The sequence below is a fragment of the Protopterus annectens genome, chromosome 7.part0 (assembly GCF_019279795.1).
Source record: "Protopterus annectens isolate FY-2018-M chromosome 7.part0, PAN1.0, whole genome shotgun sequence".
NCBI lineage: Eukaryota > Metazoa > Chordata > Ceratodontiformes > Protopteridae > Protopterus > Protopterus annectens.
In genome coordinates, this window is record NC_056739.1 from 111834640 (window position 1) to 111858752 (window position 24113).

General features: G+C 37.7%; 1 protein-coding gene across 2 annotated transcripts in view; it reads left to right on the forward strand.

Moving 5' to 3' along the window:
• IGFN1 (immunoglobulin like and fibronectin type III domain containing 1) overlaps window positions 1–24113 on the forward strand; it is an 877552-nt gene that overhangs the window by 258820 nt on the left and 594619 nt on the right. For both annotated transcript variants that reach the window (XM_044076544.1, XM_044076545.1), the window contains exon 10: window positions 23333–23501. In XM_044076544.1, the coding sequence (XP_043932479.1) occupies window positions 23333–23501 (169 nt within the window). The remainder of the gene's footprint in view (window positions 1–23332; window positions 23502–24113) is intronic.

Here is a 24113-nt window from a genome sequence, read left to right on the forward strand (position 1 = left end):
AGGAGAGTGGCACTGAATTGAGAGAGGTGGCGACAGTTAATACGATACCCCGACCCCATGTAAATGGGAAAAAGGGGATGATGATGATGAGATACATCTCTAGTCAAGATGCTTTCATTTGTGATGAACATTTTCAGTGCATTCCAGGTCCATCTAATTAACACAGCTAGAGGCTGGGTGACCAGCGACCTCAGAGTAGGTTTTATTCATTGCATGGGTGCAGGGAGTGAAGCCACCGGCATAGGATACAATGAGGGTTTAGTTAAGTGGGTGCAGGGATGAAGCCACTTGCATAGGATATGTGAAGGGTTTAGTTAAGTGGGTGCTGGGTGCAGGGGGTGAAGCAACCTGCATATGGTATGTAGAAGGTTTGCCTACACATCACATTTGACTGCACAGGTTTGTTTCATCAGCCTTAAATGAAGAATGGATTAATTACAGCTATTATACCCAATCAGCATCCTGATAGGTTGTGATGCCATAGAACATTTTTACAAGTTAAACTATGTCTTTATATTGAGATCAGGTCTGACGGTACTTACGTATTTTCGCAACCAGATTTCGAACAGGAGAAGCGGCTCATTTCCAAGCCCTTCTCCTGACGGAATGTGTCATATATAAGTAGCCAAGGTTTGAAAAACAAGTTGACATCTAAATGTGAGAAAATACTTGTTTTCTTCAGAAAAGTTAAGTAGGCACCACCTGTCATACGTTTCAAGTCTCCAGGATCTTGCATGTAATTCTTGCTCTTCAGAGAATGCATGCTGATACGAAACACATTCTTCTGTTCACTTTGTAACTGAACTACTGTAATATCTACAGATCGTCCTTTGGTTTTAAGTGCACACATATAACTGAAACTCCTTGAACCTTGCCACCCCAATATGACAAATTACTTGCTTTTTTCAAACAAGTAAACTACAGCCTGCCTGTCATACATTTCAAGACTCCGGGATTTTGCATGTAATCATTGCTCTTCAGAGAATGCATGCCGAAACAAAAGACATTGTTCTGTTCACTCTGTAAGTGAACTACTTTAATATTTCCAATGCATGTAAGTGCACATATATAAGTGAAACTCCTTCAGCCAAGCCACCCCATTTCAGGAAGTGCCCCTCTGCTTTTTTTGTGGTATGTACAAATGCATACAGGATGACCCTTTGGGCTGTGGGCCCCCATAGAAATACCCCCAGACATCCATTGAAGAAGCATTTTACACTATACCTTTTCACTGTTCTGCTTTTAATATTTGTATTGAAATGTTTTATAGTATACATTTGAATGTATTTGGACCAGAAAATGTACTGTTGATTATGAAACTGGCCCATGAAGACATACTTGGAATCTGGTTGCGATAACACGTAAGTACCAGTCTGACTTCTTGATGCTGACCAGTAACTTCACAAAGTTCAGAAGCAAATCACTAAATTAATACTGTCAGCTAACTGTTGAGTGAATGTTGTTTGAATTGTGCAGTTTTCTAGAGAGGAGTATGTGTGCTTGCCCTTACCTTGAGAGCTAATTTGGCTTGTTTAAAAAATTGTGAGCATTCCGGTGGCAGTTGCTAGACCAAATTTATTCATTTATTTTACATTTGTTAACCGGGTTAGTCTGACTGAGCTTTTGGCTCATTTTCAGCAGAGACCCGGGGAGAAAAGCTACTCAGTGAATAAAATTTAACAAAGTTCAATTACAGTCAGCAAAAAAGTTACTATCAGGTTACGATAGCACAAGAAATGATTAAAGAGCATCAGGATTGGTTTTAGGTATAGACAGCATATATGCAATAGTTGGATGGAGAGAAGCTCTGCAGTTCACTAAAATTTAACAAAGAATCAGTTACAGTCAGCAAAATTGACAAGTGGGTTGTAATGGCATAGTAAATTAACATACCTGAGTTATTGTAGATAGGTTTAGAGAGGTTTCATACAGAAGTAGGACTGTAGATATAGGGAAGTAAAGAGGTGATGTCCACGATGACAGACAGGTGGAAGTAGAAGTAGAAGACTTAATGAGAAACAGCGTGAATATAGTTTAGATGAGGTAGACAGGGAAGAAATATAGGAGAGGTAGGGAAAAAGAAAGAGTAGATAGAATGAAGGAAGTGGAGGGAGCACAATGTTAGAAGTAAAACTGGGGAACTGAAATGTTAGCTTTGCAAACTGAAATGTCTTTCTCCCACAATGAACAAAAGAAATTTTATGAAGTAAAAAAAATAAAGAACGAACAATAAACATATTTCAGATCCAGAAGTGAAATTCACGCTTCCTGAAACAGATGGGGAAGAATTGACTGGAATACCACAATTTGGGAATTCTTGACTTTCATGCTTTCATGTTTTTTTTTTTTTTAGATGAGGTAGATCAAAAATATATTTCCAAGTCCCATCTTCCCTCTTTGGAACCGGGAAGAACCTTTATCAATATCTCACTGACTGTAAAACAGAAGACAAAGTCATTATGCCCTCTGAATGTACCATTTTTTACAATGCAGCTTCTGTTGTGATTATTAAAGACCTGGATGTTCTTAAGGAAACTCTACAGAAACTCAGTTATGTAATTTGACTGCAGATCCCTTCAACCACTGATCTGAGGAAATTTGTAATATTTGCCTTAATATGAGATCTCATTTCCCACAATGACAGGATCAATGCAGTGAGGAGCTAAACGATGAAAGTGGAGGAGAAAGGAAGATCATGGCTCCTGCAAATGAGGTGTGGGGATGCTGACTGAGATTTGTTTTGGAAGAAATGAAATTACCAATGGCTGAAAAAGTCTCAGCCTGGGAATTCTGATGAACTTCTAAGTTCTATCCCACTTCCTGTTCTCTTTCCATAGGGTCTAGCCCTCTGAGATTGTCCCCTGTAGTGAAAGAATTGTCTTGTATACTTTTTCTTATAGATTTTTATCTTTTTAAGTAAGAAAAAAAGAAGAATCTGTGGAAATTTACATATAAATTAAGGAATTCTCTTTAATTCTATCAATATTTTCCAGTTGATATTTAGCTGTTTCTCCCTAAATTATAATAAAATAATTCTTCTTACTGCTCAATGTATATATTATTTTGTGCTTTATAATAATTACAGAGATTTGGCTTTAATTTAAAATTAATCTCAAATCTTGCAACAAAAACACTGAGGGATACTTGCTAAACAAAACAAGAGAGGACTTACAATGAAAACAGACTCAAAATTAGCAGCAAACAGTAAACTGCTATTCCACTGAAACTCACATTTACTTAAAGTGCAGCTGGCAAGTCATTAAACTAAAAGAAACATAGTTTTTCAATTTAATTTCCTCCCTGCCTGGACATAAAAAGTATAAGTGTACATGTAGCTAGCAGAAGTATTGTTTAGTTAACACATTTTGAAGGACAGAGAATCCACAAATTTGCAGGTAGGTCTGAAGTACAGTCCCCCAGAAAAAATAAATAAACAAATTAATTGAAATTGTGCATTCTTGTTATTTTAGCATGACAGATCTGTTTTACTGAAGAAGGTAAACTTAGCTAATGTCCTTGTACTTTTGGAATTTGTTTGGCTTTTGACTTTTATCACATTAGTTAAATATTTACCCCCCCCCCCCCGGACTTATCATTGCAATATTGAATTTTAAATGTGATACCAAAACTGCCTAGAAAATCTTTAATTTCTGACAAATAAAACATACAAAATGAAGAGAAGTCACCATAATATACTAGTAGAGACCTGTTAACCAAAACATGATAAAGGGAACCAGGAAGTCAGTGCACATGGATGTTATCGCATGTCTTCCCAAAATATGATATTCTACAATTTTCTGCAGGTGATATTTACCTGAACAATTGATATTGATTGAATTTGACTCAATTGATATTTGATTTAATTGATATTGATTGATTGAATATTGAATTGATAACTATTGATGGCATAAGAAATTAATAGCATTAGCATACATGTTCACAGATAACAGAAGACCTTAAATATATGTGACTAAGAGCAGTAAGTATAAGTACAACTGGAGTATTGAATCTACACTCTCAGCATCAGACCCAACCTTTGAGTATACACACTGCAGCAAGTCAACACCCCACAGGCATCTGGCTTAAGCCTAATGCATTTTATTTAAAGTGATAGAATGTTAAAGTTCATTATCTGACAGACATTTCACATACCATAGCCAGTTCACCAACTCACTGCTCCATTAAGGCAAATAACTCTCAGTTCAAGGTTCTACTTAACTTGCAGTTCATTAAGTCCAGTATTCCATCCTTCATGTTTCTTTCCCAGCAATAGCTCCAGATATTACAACTACTTCAACATATCCTCAGGTTTTGAGATCCACTCTGCTTTGCAGTCCTCCATGGGATCCTTCTCCATTAAATCGCAGTTCCATGAGTCGTGTCCAGTAAAGTTACCTAGACTCCCTCCATCTTCTTAACAGGTGCCCTTTCTCTCTCTCACTCTCTCTCTATTTCTCAAAACAGGCCTCCCCAGCTGGTTTGCCTTTTCAGGACTCACACTGACCTAGTTCTGGCCCCCTCTTTTTTACTAAAAGGGCATGTGGCTTCCTCTAATTGAAACAAGTATGGTTCCTCTTCTCAGGTTGTATTGATTGCAGATTTGTAGACTGTACAGCTGTCATCAGAGGGCAGTATACCACTTGAACCCCCATCCTCCAATTAAAAACTGTGGGGATGAGCAACACTGGTCAGCTAAATCCCACTTTGGCTGTTCCATTACTCAATGGTAGAGGACTGCTCTTCCTCCGTCCACTCTTAAGGTTTGGGACATGTAGACCATCTCAGTTTCTGTATGCCATACTTAGTCCTCTTTTCCATGGGTATCCCTATCTGTGCCACTACTTTGGTTAATGCTTGTGTTAGGAGGGTTAGAATGCTGGTTTTGATTTCACTGTTAATAAGACATGAAGCGCATGACGAACTTTGGCAATGTGTAATAAAGAAACTATTTTCAATGGGTTTATCTTTTAATGTATTGCCTGTTTTCACTGCTTGACCTTTCTTTAGTTTTTGTGCTGGCACTAATTCTGTCTTATTTACTGAGATTTTTTTTTACACTGGACACAAGTGGTGAGTCTGCTGACGTAGACTCCATGAAAGGATTATTCTCAACATGAGGTACACCTGAGACACTCAGTATATTCCCAGCTAGACTTAGGTTTATTTCTGAAGTTGTGGGTTCTGCAAATATGTGTTTTATGGTCTCACTAGGTAAGCTAGCCTGGCCTTCACTTCAGCTTTGTTCAGTTGTTTCTATGGTTTTCAGACTTTGAATAGCCTTGCCTTTCTCAGTTTCCCAAGGTCAGTGTGAGTGTCTCCTTTCTAGAAATTATTTTTCTTTTGCAGGTTTGTTACAGTAGTATGAATCTCCTGCATTAGCTTAGCATAAGAAGCAAGGACTGACAGACATTATTTTAGAAGTAAGAAAACAGTATTTATTTGATTAACAAATAATAAGTGACTGTATAAGAATCATCAGCTTTTGTCTGGAGTGTATTAAAATAGTGTGTAAGCAAAACCATATTTAAAGGACAAGATGAAGCATAATATTAAGACCACTAACAATCACTTAAAAAAGGTAGGATAAACGTCATACTATGAAGATGTAGCCACAACCAACACGTGCATAGGACCAAAAGATGGAGGGTAGAAACCACAGTGATTTTAATGCCCATACACATCCTGTTATTATGAGTACATCGCACAACTGTTTTATGTCCATCTTAACCATCATTTCTTCAGGTAATAATATATGATTTGGAAGTTTTCCAAGCAGTGTTCACTACAGGCTTAATAAATGGATAGATGGCTTTCAGAATCTGGAGCAGGAAAGCCTATGTAAATCCTGCTCTGTGGACTGAACGTCCAGGTTGCAATGCATAAGAAAGTACCATGGACTAATGTGTGCTTTCAGAAGGCTAATGGACCAAATGATAACCTCCCCAGCTAAAATTGTGCTAGATCTGTTATAACAGAAGCAGCACAATTAACTAACAACTTGGAAAGAGTCTGTTTAGTTTTCTGAGCTGCCCTATTTTCCTTTCACAAAAGCGCAATCAGTCTTTGCAATGGATTTGTTTATTTTTGCACAGTACCTGTGTGCTTTCTGAACATCTCTACAGTACAGAATTATTTTCTTTGAATGTAAATGAAACAGGAAGTTGTGTGGGTTTGTTCAAAGTTACTTTAGAAACGAGTTCAGGTATGAAAGTTTTTAAAGTGACCTGTTTTTGTGGATACCAGGGGGTCTATATTATGTCCGCGAAAACCCCTTTCAGCGAACGACTGTTCACCGAATGATAACCAGCAAAATCTAACTCTCTCAAACAGCCATTCCAGAGAATTTTTTCCAAGGGGGAAAAAACGCTTGGCCAACCTAAAACCAGACAAAATTTAAAACCCTTCAAAGTGGGGGGCTGTGCCCCCATACCCTCCAACTAAATATATCAACTCCGAGATCACACTACAGTGGGGAAAAGAGCAAATTCCTGATGATGGCCAAGCCTATTGTTCCCCAAGGAAAAAATTTGCTGAAATGGCCGTTCGTGGGAGTTAGATTTTGCTGGTTATTGTTCGGCGAAGAGCCATCCGCTGAAAGGGGTTTTCGCAGACGTAATATAGACCCAATAGCGGCTGTTGACACATTAAATCCTACAGTTCAGAAATTTTTTTGCCGGCTTAAATGAAACTGGAAACAAAGTCTTCCAAGATAATCATCTGGGGTCATTTACATGGGCAGATTTAAGAGATTGTAAGGTTATTTACTCATTTGCAAAATTCAGATCCCAAACTGGAGCCATTTGATGTCTAGGGATTCTCAAATGCCAAATACTCCTCAAAAACTGCTTAACTATAGCAAATGGGTGTAACCGAGGAAATTATTTTTTTTGAGCTGAGATACAGGATCTGAATTGCCTAGACACTGTAAGGTCTTGTTAAGTTTTATTCTGGTGGCTGCCAAAAAAGCAATTACTATAAAGTAGAAATCATAGTCTAAACCAATTGTATTTGAAGTAGGGAATATTGTAACAGAGCTAAAAGAACTGGAACGGGAATCTTTAGGAAAGGGCAAGAACAAATTACACAGAAAAAAAGTAGAAATTGTGGGAATAATACATGCAGAAAAATGCTTTGTAGGCGGAATGAGGTTTAAGAGAAGGCAAGAACTGACCAATTTATGCAATGTTAGATTGATTATATTGTACTGAAGAATAAATGTGATAAATGTTTGTAAGTGTGAACATGTTAATGTGGTTTGTTTTTTTATATAAATGTAAGTTTGCCTTAATTCAATAAAGGTGTTTATTGTAAAGACCTTCCTCTTAAGATTTCTCAGATTTCTGATATGCCATACAAAGTAGAGAAATAAATAAAGAAAAAAAGACAAGCCTCTAGAACAAGCCAACATTAAGAAGGGAAAGATAGGCAGGTAAATTAATGAGGGTGGATCAGTTTATACATATTTATCACTATGGTAATTACATCACGTTTACAGCTTTATAGGGAGGATGTCGATCCTCATTGATAGTAGGACACAGTCCCATGCTCAGCATCATCATCATCATCATGATGAATGATATCCCTCATGGGAATATATACATCTGAGCACTGTGGTCCCAAAGGAAGGTTGGAAGACTTAGACCTAGAGATCACATTTAACTTACAGTGTCTCCTAAACATATTCAGTGAAGACCAAGCAGCTGCTGCATAGACATCATCCAAGCAGTGGCGGCTGGTGACTTCAAATCAAAGGGGGGCTGCAGGAGAAAGCTGAATGGGTGGGGTCAAGGGGAAGGGGTGTGGTGAACTAGAAAGGGGAGGGGCTAAACCCACAAAAACTAACTTTAATTAAATACGCTGCTCTGGGTGGCAAACCATCATTATGAGAGTCCAATCAAGACAAAAATAAGTGCAGAAGAATAAAAATATTTCAATGCATTGGCTGCATGACAGCATACTTAATATCTAGTTGGAAACAAAAGGTTGTGAGGCATAAAAAAATAAATTACTTTTTAAATACATTACTGGAATGCCAGTCAAAATCAAGTATAAGAAAAAACAGAAGCACTCAACTCAAACCACTTCTCCTTGCACTGCAGTTCTAATTATAATTTATATTCAGCTTTATTAAAGTACCAAGTAACATGCTGAAAGTAGAAATCTCTGTGATGCCCCCACTTGTAAAAATGTTTCTTATCCAAAAAAGACCTGCTGCCTGACAACTATCTACTTGTTTCATGGGGAAAACATGATCAAAGTAAAAAATGAAAAGCAAACAAGAAACAAGCTCAAGATACATTGCTTAAAGGATTCCTGTACAGGTTATGGACCACACATGATTGGCATTCTGTTTAGTTTATGGGTAAAGTCTGTAGAGAGGTTTTTAAAATAATGGAATCCTGTCCTTTAATACCCAAGGCTTATACATTATCTAGTCAAGTATTCTCTGCATGGCAACAACAGAAAGGCTTTCAATGTTGGCAATTCTTTAACAGTATGCTTATTAAAGCTTACTTGCATCTTACGATCTCAGACAAGCTTACCTTATGGTCATTAAAGCATTGCTACTTAAACACAGAGCAACAGGCACTTTCTGAGTAATAAGCATAAATCTGAGTAATAAGCATAAATCAACAGTACAAAAATATGACAGAAACCAGACTGTTCTGCAAAATCAAGGACACATGAAAAGCCACTGCAGTACTTGTGTCTACCTTGGATGGGGGGACACACTGCACATTTACACTGCATAACTACTCCTTGCCTTGCTTGGACACATCCAGAGTCACTACATGGGGGAGTGGGGTGCAACAAGTATGTCACAATTTGAAATGTCTCTGGCTGACTGTGATGGCCCTGACACATTTGTCATACCTCTCAACCTCAGAGCAAGAAATCTGGACAAAGCCATACACAGAAGTGGGACAAAGGCCCAAAAATAAGGACAATTTTTAAATATTGCTCTAATAAACTTAGAAAGATAATAGAATAGGTCTTGCATTAGTATGAATTTTCTGAAAGGTATAAAATCTGAAACTCAAATGTCTGTCATTATTTTCTAACTTCAGTCTTTAGTGATTTGTCACTAATTTGCCAAAAAACACAATTTTATGAAACATGGACCAAAAATGTGATGCAAAAAAATAAAATAGCCACACAATACAGCTGGGAACCTGTCAAAGAAGGGGCACTTTAATATTAGTATTGCTAACTTGAGCAGCTGACAAAATAAAAGTATCTACATGCATTTCAAGTAATCTATAACTTTGATTATTACAGTTATTTCTTAATTGTAAACCCTCCATGTTTTCTTCCAAAATTGCTATTTTGTGGAGGGATTATTAGGGGGAAGAGCAACATTTTGAGCCAAAATCGGGGACAGTTGAGAGGTTGGCTATGCCTAATTCTATAAAGCAATTTATTTGCATGTACCTCTCAACCTGTTAATGCAGTAAATCTGAACAAGGCCAAATATATTGGGGGAACATATAAACAGTACTAAAATTGCTCTTGTATAAATTGAGACAGTTGATAGAATAACAGTTCTTACTTTAACATGCATTTTTCTGAAGGTTATGAAGTCTGAAACTCAGTGTATCATTATTTAGTGACTTAATTCCTAAATGATTTGCCAGAAAACTACAAATTTTATGAAGAACAAACCAAAAATAAGAAGCAAAAATCTATTCATTCTTTGAAAATCTGGACAGTTGGGAGGTATAGTTCAGCTGGGCCTGTCTGAGTTTGCTGCCCTTCCCCCCTGACAAAACCATGGTTGAATGGAGCCTCTGCAGCCATTCCAATGAACCATTACTTGGCTATTTCACTCCATTTACCATAAACACTAATGTGCATACTGCTTTACTTCTATGATGAGTTGGACTTCATTTGAAAGTTTTATTTTGTATTTTACAGCACAAACACTAAGTCATCTGCTAAACAAAGCAATGCAGTCTCACAATGAAAACTTAGCATTAAAACTTCTCTGCCCTTGAAACTCACATTCATTGAAACAGCATTGAAACCCACATTTAAAGAAAATACATTTTGCCAGTGGCAGATAAAGATTAATTTTGGGCTGTTTTCAAATCATAGGCCCCTTGCATATGAAACATACATGTGCTCTTTGATACACCTTCCTCATTGTACTAAATTATATTCCTTGTACAATACAGTACAGTTGTTAGAGGGCGTTTTAAATTTGTTTTGAACATTTTTCCAGTAAGCAATGAAATAAAATGCATGCACCCATAATGGCAAAACTGCCCAGTTCAGAACATTTATCATAAAAGTCTACTCAGACTTCCACAGTCCACCATTATCAGTAAATATGCACAATTCTACAGTCCATTATCAGTAAATATGCACAATCTCTGAAGAAGTAAAAGTCATCTAAATAATTCCACATTAAAGAAATCTGTAACTAATGAAGAGGTTTCTGCTAGCAAACACCTTTATATTTCATGGTTTCATTGAAAAATAAAGTGTCTGTTGCCCCTCGGGAATAAATTGCCTATATTACATTAAAAAAATGATAAGCTATTAATATTGCAAGAGGAAATGGATGGCAAACTGATAACAGACTCATAGTTAGTATCTTCACCAAGGAGAACATTCTCTGTATGGCAGCATCCACCCCTTGTGGGAGTAGAACCCACAGCCTTCTGCATCAAAAGCAAGTACACAACCTGTTGTGCTATTAACAAGACAAACAAACTTCACTTAAGCAACACTAAACTTCTGTTCCCCTCTAGCTCTCAGCTCCTTGTAAAATCTACTCAATACTCAACTGCATCTCAACTTCACAGCACAAGAAAACTGGAAAAAGCCAAAATGTATTGTCAAAAGCCCAAAAACCAGGGACACATTAAACATTGCTTGTATAATCTTGGAAAGTTGCTAGAATAAAATGCTGTGTTACCACCATACATTTTACTGCCAAGGCCCCTGTGCAAAACAGTCACAGCAACATACCACTACGCCAAATCAGCTGCTTTGTGAAAGAGAAATGCTGAGTTACCACCATACATTTTACTGCCAAGGTCCCTGTGCAAAACAGTCAGAACAACATACCACTACGCCAAATCAGCTGCTTTGTAAAAGAGAGGAAGACTGAAACTTAAATGGCTATCATTTAGTGAATTCAGTTCTCACCATAGCTGTCAACCTCTTAGTACAAAACACCTGGACAAACCCAGTAATGAGGGAATACAGCCCTCAAACATATTCAGTGAATTCAGTTCTTGCCATAGCTGTCAACCTTTGCACAAAAAACCTGGACGAAGTCAATAATGGGGGAATACAGTCCCAAAAATAGGGACAAATTTCAAATATTCATCTTATAAACTTAGAAAATTGCTAGAATAAAAGGTTGTGTTACGGTTGTGTTACTATGTATTTTCTGAAGAACATGAAGTCTGAAATTCAAATGACTGTCAATTTTACTGCTGACAGAACAAAAACAATTTTCAGCAGAGACCCAGGGAGAAATATTGCAGACACGTCTTTGTAAAATGACAGGGCACCAAAGCAAATCCACACAAACACAGGAAGGAGATGCAGACTCCACACAGAAGGCACCCCAACCAAGAATCAAACCAGAAAACCTATAGCTGTGAGGCAACAATACTACCACTGCACCATCAAATATGCAAGGAATTAAACATTCAGAAACCTGAAGTCTGAAATTCAAATGCCTGTCAATTTTATTTAACATTTGTTAATCAGGACAGTCTGACTTGGAACAAAAAAAAATTTTCAGCAGAGGCCCAGGAAGAAATAATGCAGACATGTCTTTGTCACATGGGAGGACACAAAAGCAAACCCACACAAATATAGGGAGAAGATACAGATCCCACAAAGAAGGCACCCCAGCCAAGAATCAAACCTGAGAACCTGCAGCTGTGAGGCAACAATGCTACCACTGCACCCTCAAATATCAAGCATTGCAACATTTACAAACCACAGATATTATGAGGAACAGATCAGATCAAATATGAAGCAAAAATCTGCAATTTTTCTTTTTACAAATGGTGGTGGGTAGGGAATTCAGGTCTTTAACACCTGCATACAAGGTATAGGGTTCAAGCCTGAGGTATTCCCTACCACACACACACCTGTAGTAGCAAACCACCAAAACTAAATATACTGCCCTGGGTGCCAAACCGTCATTATGAGAGTCCAATCAAGACAAAATGAAGTGTAGAAGAATAAAAATATTTCAATGCATTGGCTGCATGACAGCTTAATATCTAGATGGAAACAAAAAGGTTGTGAGGCATGAAAAAATAACTTACTTTTTTTTAAATACATTAATGGAATGCCAGTCAAAATCAAGTATAAGAAAAACAAGCAGCACTCAACTCAAACCACTTCTTGCACTGCAGTTCTAATTATAATTTATATTCAGCTTTATTAAAGTACCAAGTAACATGCTGAAAGTAGAAATCTCTGATGCCCCCACTTGTAAAAATGTTTCTTATCCAAAAAAAGACCTGCTGCCTGACAACTATCTACTTGTTTCATGGGGAAAATATGATCAAAGTAAAAAATGAAAAGCAAACAAGAAATAAGCTCAAGATACATTGCTTAAAATGATTACTGTACAGGTTATGGACCACATGATTGGCATTCTGTTTAGTTTATGGGTAAAGCCTGCAGAGATGACTGGAAGTCTCCAAGTGTAATGAGCTTCTTAAAATAATGTAATCCTGTCCTTTATTACAAATACTGTCATATGCATTTCAATACCCAAGGCTTATACATTATCTAGTTAAGTATTCTCTACATGGCAACAACAGAAAGGCTTTCAATGTTGGCAATTCTTTAACAGTATGCTTATTAAAGCTTACTTGCATCTTACGATCTCAGCCAAGCTTACCTGATGGTCATTAAAGTATTGCTACTTAAACACAGAGCAACAGGCACTTTGAGTAATAAGCATAAATCAACAGTACAAAAAATATGACAGAAACCAGACCATTCTGCAAACATCAAGGACAGATGAAAAGCCACTCTAGTACTTGTATCTACCTTGGATGGGGGATACTCTGCACATTTACACTGCATAACTACTCCTTGCCTTGCTTCAACACATCCAGAGTCACTACATAGGGGAGTGGGGTGCAACAAGTATGTCACAATTTGAAATGTCTCTGGCTGACTGTGATGGCCCTGACACATTTGTCATACATCTCAACCTCAGAGCAAGAAATCTGGACAAAGCCTTACAAAGAAGTGGGACAAAGATCCAAAAATAAGGACAATTTTTAAAATATTGCTCTTATAAAGATAATAGAATAGGTCTTGCATTAGTATGAATTTTCTGAATGGTATGAAATCTGAAACTCAAATGTCTGTCATTATTTTCTAACTTCAGTCTTTAATGATTTGTCACTAATTTGCCAAAAAAAACACAATTTTATGAAAAATGGACCAGAAATGTGATGTAAAAATATAAAATAGCCACACAATACAGCTGGGAACCTGTCAAAGAAGGGACACTTTAATATTAGTACTGCTAATTTGAGCAGCTGACAAAATAAAAGAATCTACATGCATTTCTGAAATAAAAGTAATCTATAACTCTGATTATTACAGTTATTTCTTAATTGTAATTTAAAGCATTATTTTTTCTTTTATCCTTTTATTATCTCTACTCTCACATCTTAACATTACCCATTTTTTAACTTGTACCTAATTTCTCTCATTTTAAACTGCAGCCATCTTACTCTATATTTCTTTACATGCAAAACTAACTCACTCACTGTGAGCTTCAAAGTTTTATCCACATATAACCCTAATTCTAGCCTCACTATATCAACCCTTGCCTTCACATTTTTTTTCTTCTATCACCAAATTCTCTCATTAGTATTTAATATGTTATTCTATTACCTCCCTTTTTTTCTTCATACTCCCTTTCTTCTTGCCGGTTCCCTTTTCTTGATTCTGACTTCCTCATCTTGTCACTTTGTGCACGTCTTTTCATCTGGTTATTGGAGTCTTTTCCCATACATCATCAATATAAATGTATATACTGCACCTTACTAAAATTAATTCTTTCTAAGAGCAGTGTATTCATGCTGAAAATACCACTGTTGGCACGTTTACCTTATTACTAAATAAATTGTTCTTTCTTTTGCTTTACTTATTCTTCTTCTTTTGGCTTTTCCCGGTTAGGGGTCGCCACAGCGGAACTCTGGCCCGCTAATGATTGGCAGTAGATTTTTACGCTGCCGAGATATACTAAATGTAACACTTGTGATGTACTTTGAATGCATTCCTTGCACATATTACTCTGCCAGGATATGGACATGTCTCTAGATTGTCTTTAATTATTTGGGACTTACACAAAGAGGATTACGGCCACTTGCTGCTATCAAGTTTAAAGCTGTAGTCCTGTGTTTGATTCTTTCTGTCTCTTGTTTGCCTACTGTTGGACTGAACAAGGCATAGACAGTTCTTCCTAATCTGAATAAGCACTTGTGCTTGGTAGATTTACTAGGTTAACACATACATTGAAATAAATTCCTACAGCTTTCTTTCACAAGCATTCAGTGTGAATTTTGTGCAGGTTGGATATACAAAACAAAAAAAGAGAACACTGACTACAGGATGCAGCTATCTCCATATAACCAGTATGTGAATGTCAATGGAAAAGCTCACTCAAATTGGACAGACTCAGAAGGAGTTCAGGAAAACAGTATTATCTGCCTGCACCAAGATTTGCAAAATGTTCTCCACTATACACCAGTGAGGATAAAACCTTTATGGCCGATCAGCACAAAACATTGCCAGCTACCTGTTAACAGCAAATACTGAATGTGATGCACTACTGTCTGCTTCAAGAACTTTCATGGATCATGGCTATTAACAAAATGACTTACTGAAGGACACCGAGATCCAGACACATGCATCTCTGAGTATCTCTTCCATCCTTCATGGATGCAAGACTTGGTTTACTCTAATCTACACAACTTGCACAAGCAAAAGTGGAACACATTCAGAGTCTTCAGTACACCAATATTTTCTCCAAAGACAAAAGCCAGAGATCAGGCAATGACTCCCTCATCCCCAATAATAGAAAAAGTGGCCACTGGCTATTCAATTATATCCTCACTCCAAGTCTTGTCCTCAGACTCTGGGTTAGACAGGTTGGAATTTGGTGCCCTGCCACTTCTCTTATTATCTGTATATGGTTCATGTCTCTGATTTGAACTTTAATTCCACAAAACTGGTGGCAACATTGCCAAATGCATAAGCCATTACACAAAAAAGTCAAAACAGTAAAGAAAATAAACATGCTTCTCCTGCTAGTACCTGCCCTATTCTCTTCTCCCAGGATGGGATAAATTTAACGAAGCACACAGAAATATGAGCAAGCTTTACATTCTGGCAGCAACTCCTATCCCTTTCATCCCCGCAGTCACTCAGCAAATCATCTGCTCCATATAAACACCAGGAAATAAGCCTTTCAGGACCTTCATCCTATGTTCACTTCTAAACAAAATTCATAGAACTCATCATTCATCTTTACTCCTAAGTCAGTAAATATGCATCTGACTTCTTAAAATCTATATCTTCCTTTTCTTTGTCCAGCTGTTTTAATCACAGGGTCTTAATGTGCTTGTTTTCCCACTAAAAGAAAAACAAGTTCTACTTATTCAACATCCAAATGCTAACGTCTTAATAGTTTTTTATGTAAATAGCGACTAATAACAGATTTCATTGCAGAAAAACTTACGGCAAAGCAATGTGACTGATACAACACGGTCTACTTCACAACGAGCTGTGCCATTACATTGCATACTTGTACAAACAAACACACCATGATCATTATGACTCTTCATAAAACTCCAGGTTCCATATGTCATGCTGTTGTATCAAAGAACATTCTACAATACAGACAGTAAATAAGTGAAACTACTTACTCAATTTGCTTTTGCCAGATGAAAAATAATCATAAGCAAAGAATTCTGAGTTTATGGCAGCTTCTCTTACAATTAATTCAAAACTGTGCCTTTAGTCTGGCAAAGATTTACAAGTTCTGCTCAGCACTGCACTCCACAAGTTCCACAACCGAAACTGGCTGTAACTGTTTGCTTCTCGCTCTTTTCCCAGCACATAAAGCCCGGGAAGAGAGCAACAACCAATCAGCAGCCATTTAGCCCAAGCACGTCATGTATGTGCCTGCGGACGTGGCAGTCCGAACCCCTTCCAATTCTATGCGGTTCCAAACCGCATAGACTGCTGGGCATCACACTGATGCCTTAATTGCCTCTCCGGACTGCAGCAGAAAGAAAAAAAAAAAAAAAGTGCCGCAACCCGAACTGGTCAAAGTGCGCATGCGCGTACTCGCCGAGTCAGTTGGCAGCAGCGAAACTTGAAAGACGAGGAGTAGTAAGTCAAGTCAGATAGTAAAAAAAAAAATAATAATTAAACTAAAAAATACTGAGGGGGCTGCAGTTCGGCAGTCCAATGCCACGAGCCACCCCTGCTTACTATGAAGAATGTGTTCATATTATTGTTATAAAAGGAAGAAGAAAGGGTGGAGAGAAGGAAATTATAAGAAGAGTGCAGAGTAGGGTGTCTTCAGGTAGCTTAGGTAAGTAAGGAGGACAGACAAATACATAGGGGAAAGGTCTGCAGAGATGAATTAAATAAGGTAAGGTAGTGGGAACATAAAAAGGAGAGGAGTAGGAGGCTGGAGAGGGTTGTGAAGTGTGATCTAGGTTGCGGGAGGTGAGTGAAGTATAGTGAGTAACTTCAGCCAGGATTGGCACAGGAGCAGGTCCAAGATTTTGTCAGGTATTCCTTCAGGGAGCATTTAAAGATGGATAGCTTAGAAATAGTTCTGGTGGTTAGAGGTAAAGAGTTCTACTTTTTTGCTACTAAGTACGACTATAGGCTTTGTCCGGGCTATTTATTCTGTTTATTTATGGTGAGAAGTTGTCTTCTGATCTAAGAGTTCTTTCTGGAAAATATATATTGATTAAAAGGGTAAGAGCTGGGCCGACTAATGGTTTGTGTATGATTTTATGCATTGTTATAAGCTGAATGTAGGAGAGGTGGAGGGGGAGTTCCAGCAGGCTAAGGGTATGTAGAGCTTTACAGTGATGGGTAAAGGAGGATGAATTAATAGCGAACTAGGCAATTTTGTTGTAGCATCTTTCAAGTTTGTTTTTATGGAGGATTGTAATTTGGTTAGAATTGGTGCTCCATAGAGTAGGGAGGACAGAAGGTAAGTTCTGTCTAGAGTAATTTAGGTGGGTGTGCTCAGAAATGTTTTTTCTGTACAGCATGCATAGGTTTTGATGGGTTTTCTTGATATTGTTTGGATGTGGAGGTCAAATTTAAGATTATCATCTATTATGATTCCTATTAGTTTGGTGTGGTGGACTAATTCAATTTCAATGCCATTTGCCAAAAAGATTTTGAAAGATCCTTTGCTATGGTTGTGTGAGTTTTGGGGTAAAAAGTTTGATTTTTGGGGGGCTGAGTAGGAGTTGTGCTGTTGTAAGCCAGGTTTCAATGGAGATGACAGCTTGTTGAGTGATTTCTTGGAGGTGAGTTAAGGTGTTTGAAGAGCAGAGGATGGTACAGTCATCTGCATATTTTATTTATTTTTTTATTTGAGTTTGATGACAGGGGAAGTCCACTGGGCTAAGAAGAGCCCATTTTCAGTGGAGGCCCGGGGAGAAAAGCTCCAAGCAAAATTCATACAGTATTTACATGCTGTAAAATACACATAATATTGAAAAATATACAGTATGTAAAATATACAACATATAGTTATTGAACACAGTAGCTTAGGTACACTTTGAGAGTTGAGAATGCATACTGGTGCTGTAAATAGTAATACATCATAGGTAGTGGACTGTCTTATACATTGAGCATTGGGAAAGAAGCATACATGTATTGCAAAAGTAGTACATCAATGGTAGGGAATGGATTTCCATAGTGGGGGTATAGGGTATAAGTTATGGATATAGTAGGGTAGAGGGGTGTTTAAGTTGGAGAGTGACAAGGGCATTCCAATTTAGATGATAAGTGGGAGAACAGGTGATATTTGAAGTTGTTATGGTTAGATAGATTTCGTAGCATGGAGGGAAGAGAATTCCACTGTTTTGCTATGGAACAGGATAATAGTAGTTGACCTGGGGATGTGAGGGTTTGTAAACTTGTAAGAGATTTTGGTTTTCAGATCTGAGGGAGCGGTTCGGTATGTAGGTGTTTTAAGGCTGTAGTAAGAGAGGGACAGTTTGCAGGTTTGAAGATGAGCTTGTGGGCAGTTGTAAGTTGGAGGTATTTCAAGTAGTTGGGAAGTTCGAGCCATTTGAGGGTGTCCAGGGAGTGGCAGTGATGGGATGAATTTTTGCATGAGTTGCAAATCTGCATATTTTATTGTAACAGGATTCAAGTTTGGATCGTAGGCCAAGCTGGAGATTGGTGAACAGGGAAGCACCATACATAAGAGAGGGGAGAAGAAGAAGGAAGGTGGATGCAAGAGTTTGCCAGGTAGGGGGACTGAGGTAGTGGTTGTGTCAGTAGAGGAGACCGATTTTTTGATGGGTTTTTTTTGATTGAGGAGTGTATGTGGGTATCAAATTTTAGGTCTTTGTCAATGATGATGCCTAGTAGCTTGGTATAGGGAATGATTTCTAAGGTGGTGTTATTTTGGCTAAGTATGGAGAATCAATGTTTGTCGATATTAGAGTTTCTGGAAGGGGTAAAGATCATTGCATCCAGGTTTCTGTTTTGGAGAAGGCTAGTTGGGTTTTTAGCAGTTTGGAGGGGCAGGTGGATGAGCATATAATGGTTGAGTCATCTGTGTACTGGATGACAGAGGATTTGGGAATGGAGTGGTGGAAGTTATTTATGAATATGTTAAAGAGTAGATGACCCCGAATGGAACCTTGGGGAACTCCTGTGGGTGTAGGTAAGAAGGGAGAGGTTGATGTTTTCCATTGGACAGCTTGTTGGCATTCAGAGAGGTAGCTGGAGAACCAGGCTATGGTGGTGGGAGAGAGATGTAGGATGGAGAGCTGAGATAGAAGTAACATGTGGGAGATGGTGTCAAATGCCTTAGAGAAATCTAAAAATAATGTAGATATGAATTTACCACTGTCGTGTGCTATGTTGATGATTTCAAAAAAGGAAAGGAGGGCTGACATGGTACTGTGGCCAGGGTGGAAGCCTTGTTGAGTGGGGAGTGGAGGTTGTTTAGGGTTAGGTAAGGCATGAGTTGTGCATGGATATTTTTTGAGTATTTTAGAAAGAGGAGACAGTACAGCGATGGGTCTGAAGATGGTGGTGTCTGTGTTTTTACCGGCTTTGTAGAGTAGGATGATTGTAAGCTTGGTGCCAGGTTTTAGGGATGTAGGATTCTTGTATGGATCTATTTATAAGAATAGAGATTGGGTAGGCTATGCTTTCTGCTGATAATTTGAGGAAGGTAGAGGGTAAATTGTCTGGTGCATTGCGACATGGTCTTAGTTTGAGGAGAAAAGTTTTTATTGTACTTGTGGGGACAGGTGAGAGGCTGAAAGGGGAGGAGGGAGGGGATGGATGAGGGGATGGGGAGGACTAGAGAGGGAGGGGTTGGAGGGGGGTGTGGAAAAGAGGAGGATAGTTTTGTGATACAATCTATGAAGAATGTGTTAAATTGGGTGGCAGTTCTAGGTCTGCGAGGTTGGGGTCTGGACAGGGGTTATCTTTATTACCTGGGTGGAGAATGGAGGAGATGGAGTCCCAGAATTTTTTGGGTTGGATGAGTGCATGGATTGGAGTCTGTAGTAGCAGGCTTTGTGGTCTTTTGTTATTAGCTTTTTTTGCGGAGTTCCAAAGTTGCTTAAATTCTAGCACAGAGTTGGAAGTATTTTGTTTTTGATATTGTTTCCATTTTTCTCACAATGGCACATAGCAAATTTAGTTTCTTTTGATAGCCAGGGGCAGGGATTGTTTTTGATGCATTTGGTCCTTAAGGGGGCTTGCTGGTTTTGAACGGTGAGGAATGATTGGTTGAAATAAGATACAGCACTATCTAGTGGAAGTGTTTTTAGAGGGGTCCAGTTAGTATGCTTTAGACATTCTGAGAAAGTTTGAGGGTTGAAAGAGGAGAGATTGCGGGTATGAGTGTAGTGGTATTTTTGCAGAGGGGAGGGGAAATGATCAGTGAAGACTGGTAGGTGGTCACTGAGAGGGTCTGGTAGTATTCCGGCATTAGAGATACGGTTGGGGTGAGTAGTTAAGATCCAGTCTATGATGGTACTGGAGGTACCATCTTTATTTGGTCTGCTTGGAGAAATTGTACAGATTGATTGTGAGGGATGGGTTTGCAGAGGTAATAGAGGCCCAGTTAATATTCATGTCACAGAGGATATAGGTTTCATTGTTGATGCTGGAGGAAAACCAGGAGAGGATGTCTTCAAGTGTCTTGATGTTATTGCCTGGGGTTATAGATGGCCCCAATGCATATGGACTTATAGTTGTTTATTTTTAATAGACCTATTGTAATTTCGGCACCGGCAAATGTTGGGATGTGTTTGGTGTAAGGAGTTAATCAAGGTACCTTCACAAGAAGATGAATGTAGCTTAATGATAAAAATATTGAATAGCAGAGGGCCAAGGATGGATCCTTGTGAGACTCCTTTGAAAGTGGGAAGGTATGCAGAGATGGAGTCTTGCCATTTTACAGTTTGTTGCCTGTTAGCAAGGTAGCTAGAGAACCACTGAATAGATAGAGATGCTAGACCCAGGTTGAAAAGTTGATTGATGAGTTTACTGTGTGAAACCATGTCAAAGGCTTTTGATAGATCTAGAAATACTGCAGATACAAGTTTATTAATGTTGTGAGCTTTATTGGCAGTGTCTATAAATGATAGTGATGCAGTAGAAGTGCCGTGATCTGGCCAAAATCCAAGTTTAGGCCTCTGTAGGCCATATCCTAAGCAAATACAGAGTGGGGCCAAAAATCCCTGTCTACCGTAAGACTTGTCCTAAACAAATTCTGCTTTATAGAATCTACATAAACCAGCACTGATGCCCAAACTCTTAGTCCTGTCCTAAACAAACTGTCTGCAAACCATTTATAAACCTCACTGATATGCAAAATTCCTGCTCTTCATAAGTTATGCTTTAACTAAACTCATCTTCAAATGCCTTATATGTACCATTACTTGTGCTCCAAACTCCTGTCCTAGGTAAACAGTGCAATAAAACAAATTTTGCTCTATACAGCTTATGTAAACAAACAGAGCTCAAACTCCTGTTCTCCCAACTTTGGGATCTAATCAGATTCTGCTCCTTATAACATACATAATTCTGCAGTGTTGACCATAATGTCTGTCTCTCTTAAGATTTATCCCATAAAAAACAGCTTTTTACTTCTTGTATAAACTTACACAGCTGCTCCCAGCTCTTTTCCTCCATAAACTCTTATCTATACAGTTTCCTTTATAATTATTGCTTTGTGGTTACTTTGTAAATGCTGGTTTCTGTTTTTGTGGTTGTTTTAGTCCTTAATTATTTATTTATTTATTTATTTACATATCTAGGGCTGCATACAGTACTTGTATCAGATTTCCGAAAGGAAAGATAATCACGTCTTATGTCTCATAATCCCATAAGTTTCCTTGCTGTTGACTGACGTGGATTCTTTACTTTTGGCCACCCCAGGTCCTCTTCCTCTGCTTTTGTTTTTGTCAAGCTACAACTTCCTCTACAACTGCGTCAGCCTTTCAGGGTTTTCTTCTTCCTAGGTTCATTATTCTGTGATTTCTTACATGGAATTTTAGTTGCCATGTTTTAGCCCATTCCTCCAGTTTTACCAAATATTGTATCCTATCTAGATTCTCTGTTGTATCAGCCCTATTACATAAATGACATTAATAAAAAGTCAAATATTTCCTTTCAGGCATTCCACAAAGTTGAGTATAAACATATAAATAGGGATTACACCCTGTGCTTAGTCTGTGGCATGCTAGGAGTTGTTATTCTTTTATATGACTGAGCTGAGCTCCACTTACCTAACCTTCTGTGTTGTCTTACTATCTACTCAATGTTGTTACTTTTTCTGTCAATTTAAGACTCACTGAAAGACTGATTTCATTACTTTGTCAATTAATACCTGAATAAAAATTAAAATAATAATTATTTGGATAAATCTATTTTGTTTCATTATCCCCCCCCCCCCCCCAATCTAGCACTTCAATAAAACATTTCCTTTATAGGAGAAACAGAACAAGAATAACAGAACCAACAAACAGAAAAAAGTGAATAAAGCCATTAAGTAATTAACCAATAAAGGTATTAAGTAAATGTCTGCAGCATGATATATCACCGTATTCCCATACCTAATATTTGGAAATATTTGTTCTGACACACAGGTTTGTAAATACTTAAACCATTATGTACAGAATAAAACTGTGAAGCCAGGGAATTCTCTTCTCTGTTGCTAAGAGAAGTGAAACATTAGGTATACTTTAATTTTTAACATTCTAAATATTTAAACTTATTTATTGGCTACTTTACTATCTTTATTTCTTTTAAGAACAATCATTCTTGTTTGCATTCTTAATTGTATTTTTGTGACATGATGGATGATCATTGGGTCAGATGACTGGACTTCAGATGTAATTTTTAAAGGCTGTGAGGTATTTAATATTCTGATGAAATCTGATGTAATATCACATCAAAAAGTGCTCAATAAATTCATTATTTTGCTGTACATTCAGGGTCAGTGACTAGTGTGGTTGGTGTTTTTTAGTCTTGCATGTGCTGCTGAAAGTTTCAAAACAGTAGTGACTCAAAGGCACAGGCACAGCTATTACAGAATAAAGAGTTGAAAGTTATCAAAATGAAGTTATTTGGTGTACTAATCATGCTGTTTTTATTTGGTGTACTAATCATGCTGTTTTTATTTGGTGTACTAATCATGCTGTTTTTATTTGGTATACTAATCATGCTGTTTTTATTTGGTGTACTAATCATGCTGTTTTTATTTGGTGTACTAATCATGCTGTTTTTATTTGGTGTACTAATCATGCTGTTTTTATTTGGTGTACTAATCATGCTGTTTTTATTTGGTGTACTAATCATGCTGTTTTTATTTGGTGTACTAATCATGCTGTTTTTATTTGGTGTACTAATCATGCTGTTTTTATTTGGTGTACTAATCATGCTGTTTTTATTTGGTGTACTAATCATGCTGTTTTTATTTGGTGTACTAATCATGCTGTTTTTATTTGGTGTACTAATCATGCTGTTTTTATTTGGTGTACTAATCATGCTGTTTTTATTTGGTGTACTAATCATGCTGTTTCTTTATTTGCAGAACGGGCAGCTCATTAATTATGGTAATGACACATACAAGAAACATTACCTCCGACAAATCGGGAAACGGTACTGCTTCAACATCCAGAATCTTCTTATAGATGATGCTGGTACTTATCAAGTGAACGTGGAAGACATCCCTATCTTTTCTACAGAACTAGACCCACTTTGTAAGTATGCCGAAAGTGCACTGAAAAGGAAGTGAAGGATATTCATTTGAGGTAGAATTTCAAAGATATTCAAAAAGAGTGGCAAGAAATGTAAGAAATCCGGAGCAGATATACAATAAAGATGTTACACAGAGATGCACGTTATGTTTATATGGAGTAGTTGAAGGACAGGGGGTGAGGCAGAGAGAAGAAAGGAGATCACTGTTGATAATGGCAGGTTGGCTGAAAAGGGAAATGTCCAAATAATGGAAGTCAGGAGATATTAGCTGAGTACAGGCAGAGACGCTAGGACAATGGATGAGACGGGAATTTAGGAGTGACAATAACAGAAGATGGGTTCCAAAGGTTAAAACAAAAATGGGATGCGGTATGGAAAGGTAGGCAGCAGAGGCTGGTCTGGACAGATAAAGACAGGCGAGAGGGGTGAGTGTCATTATGACGGGAGGGTGGATAGTGAAGGAAGAGAGGAGGAAATGTACTATTTAGTAAAATTTACTGAATGTATATTGTATAGATGAACAATTTAGGGGAAATTAGGGTAGAATGTAAAAGGTGTATTATGTAAATAATGAAAATATGTTAAAACATTAAAACTTTGGTGTGTTATGAATT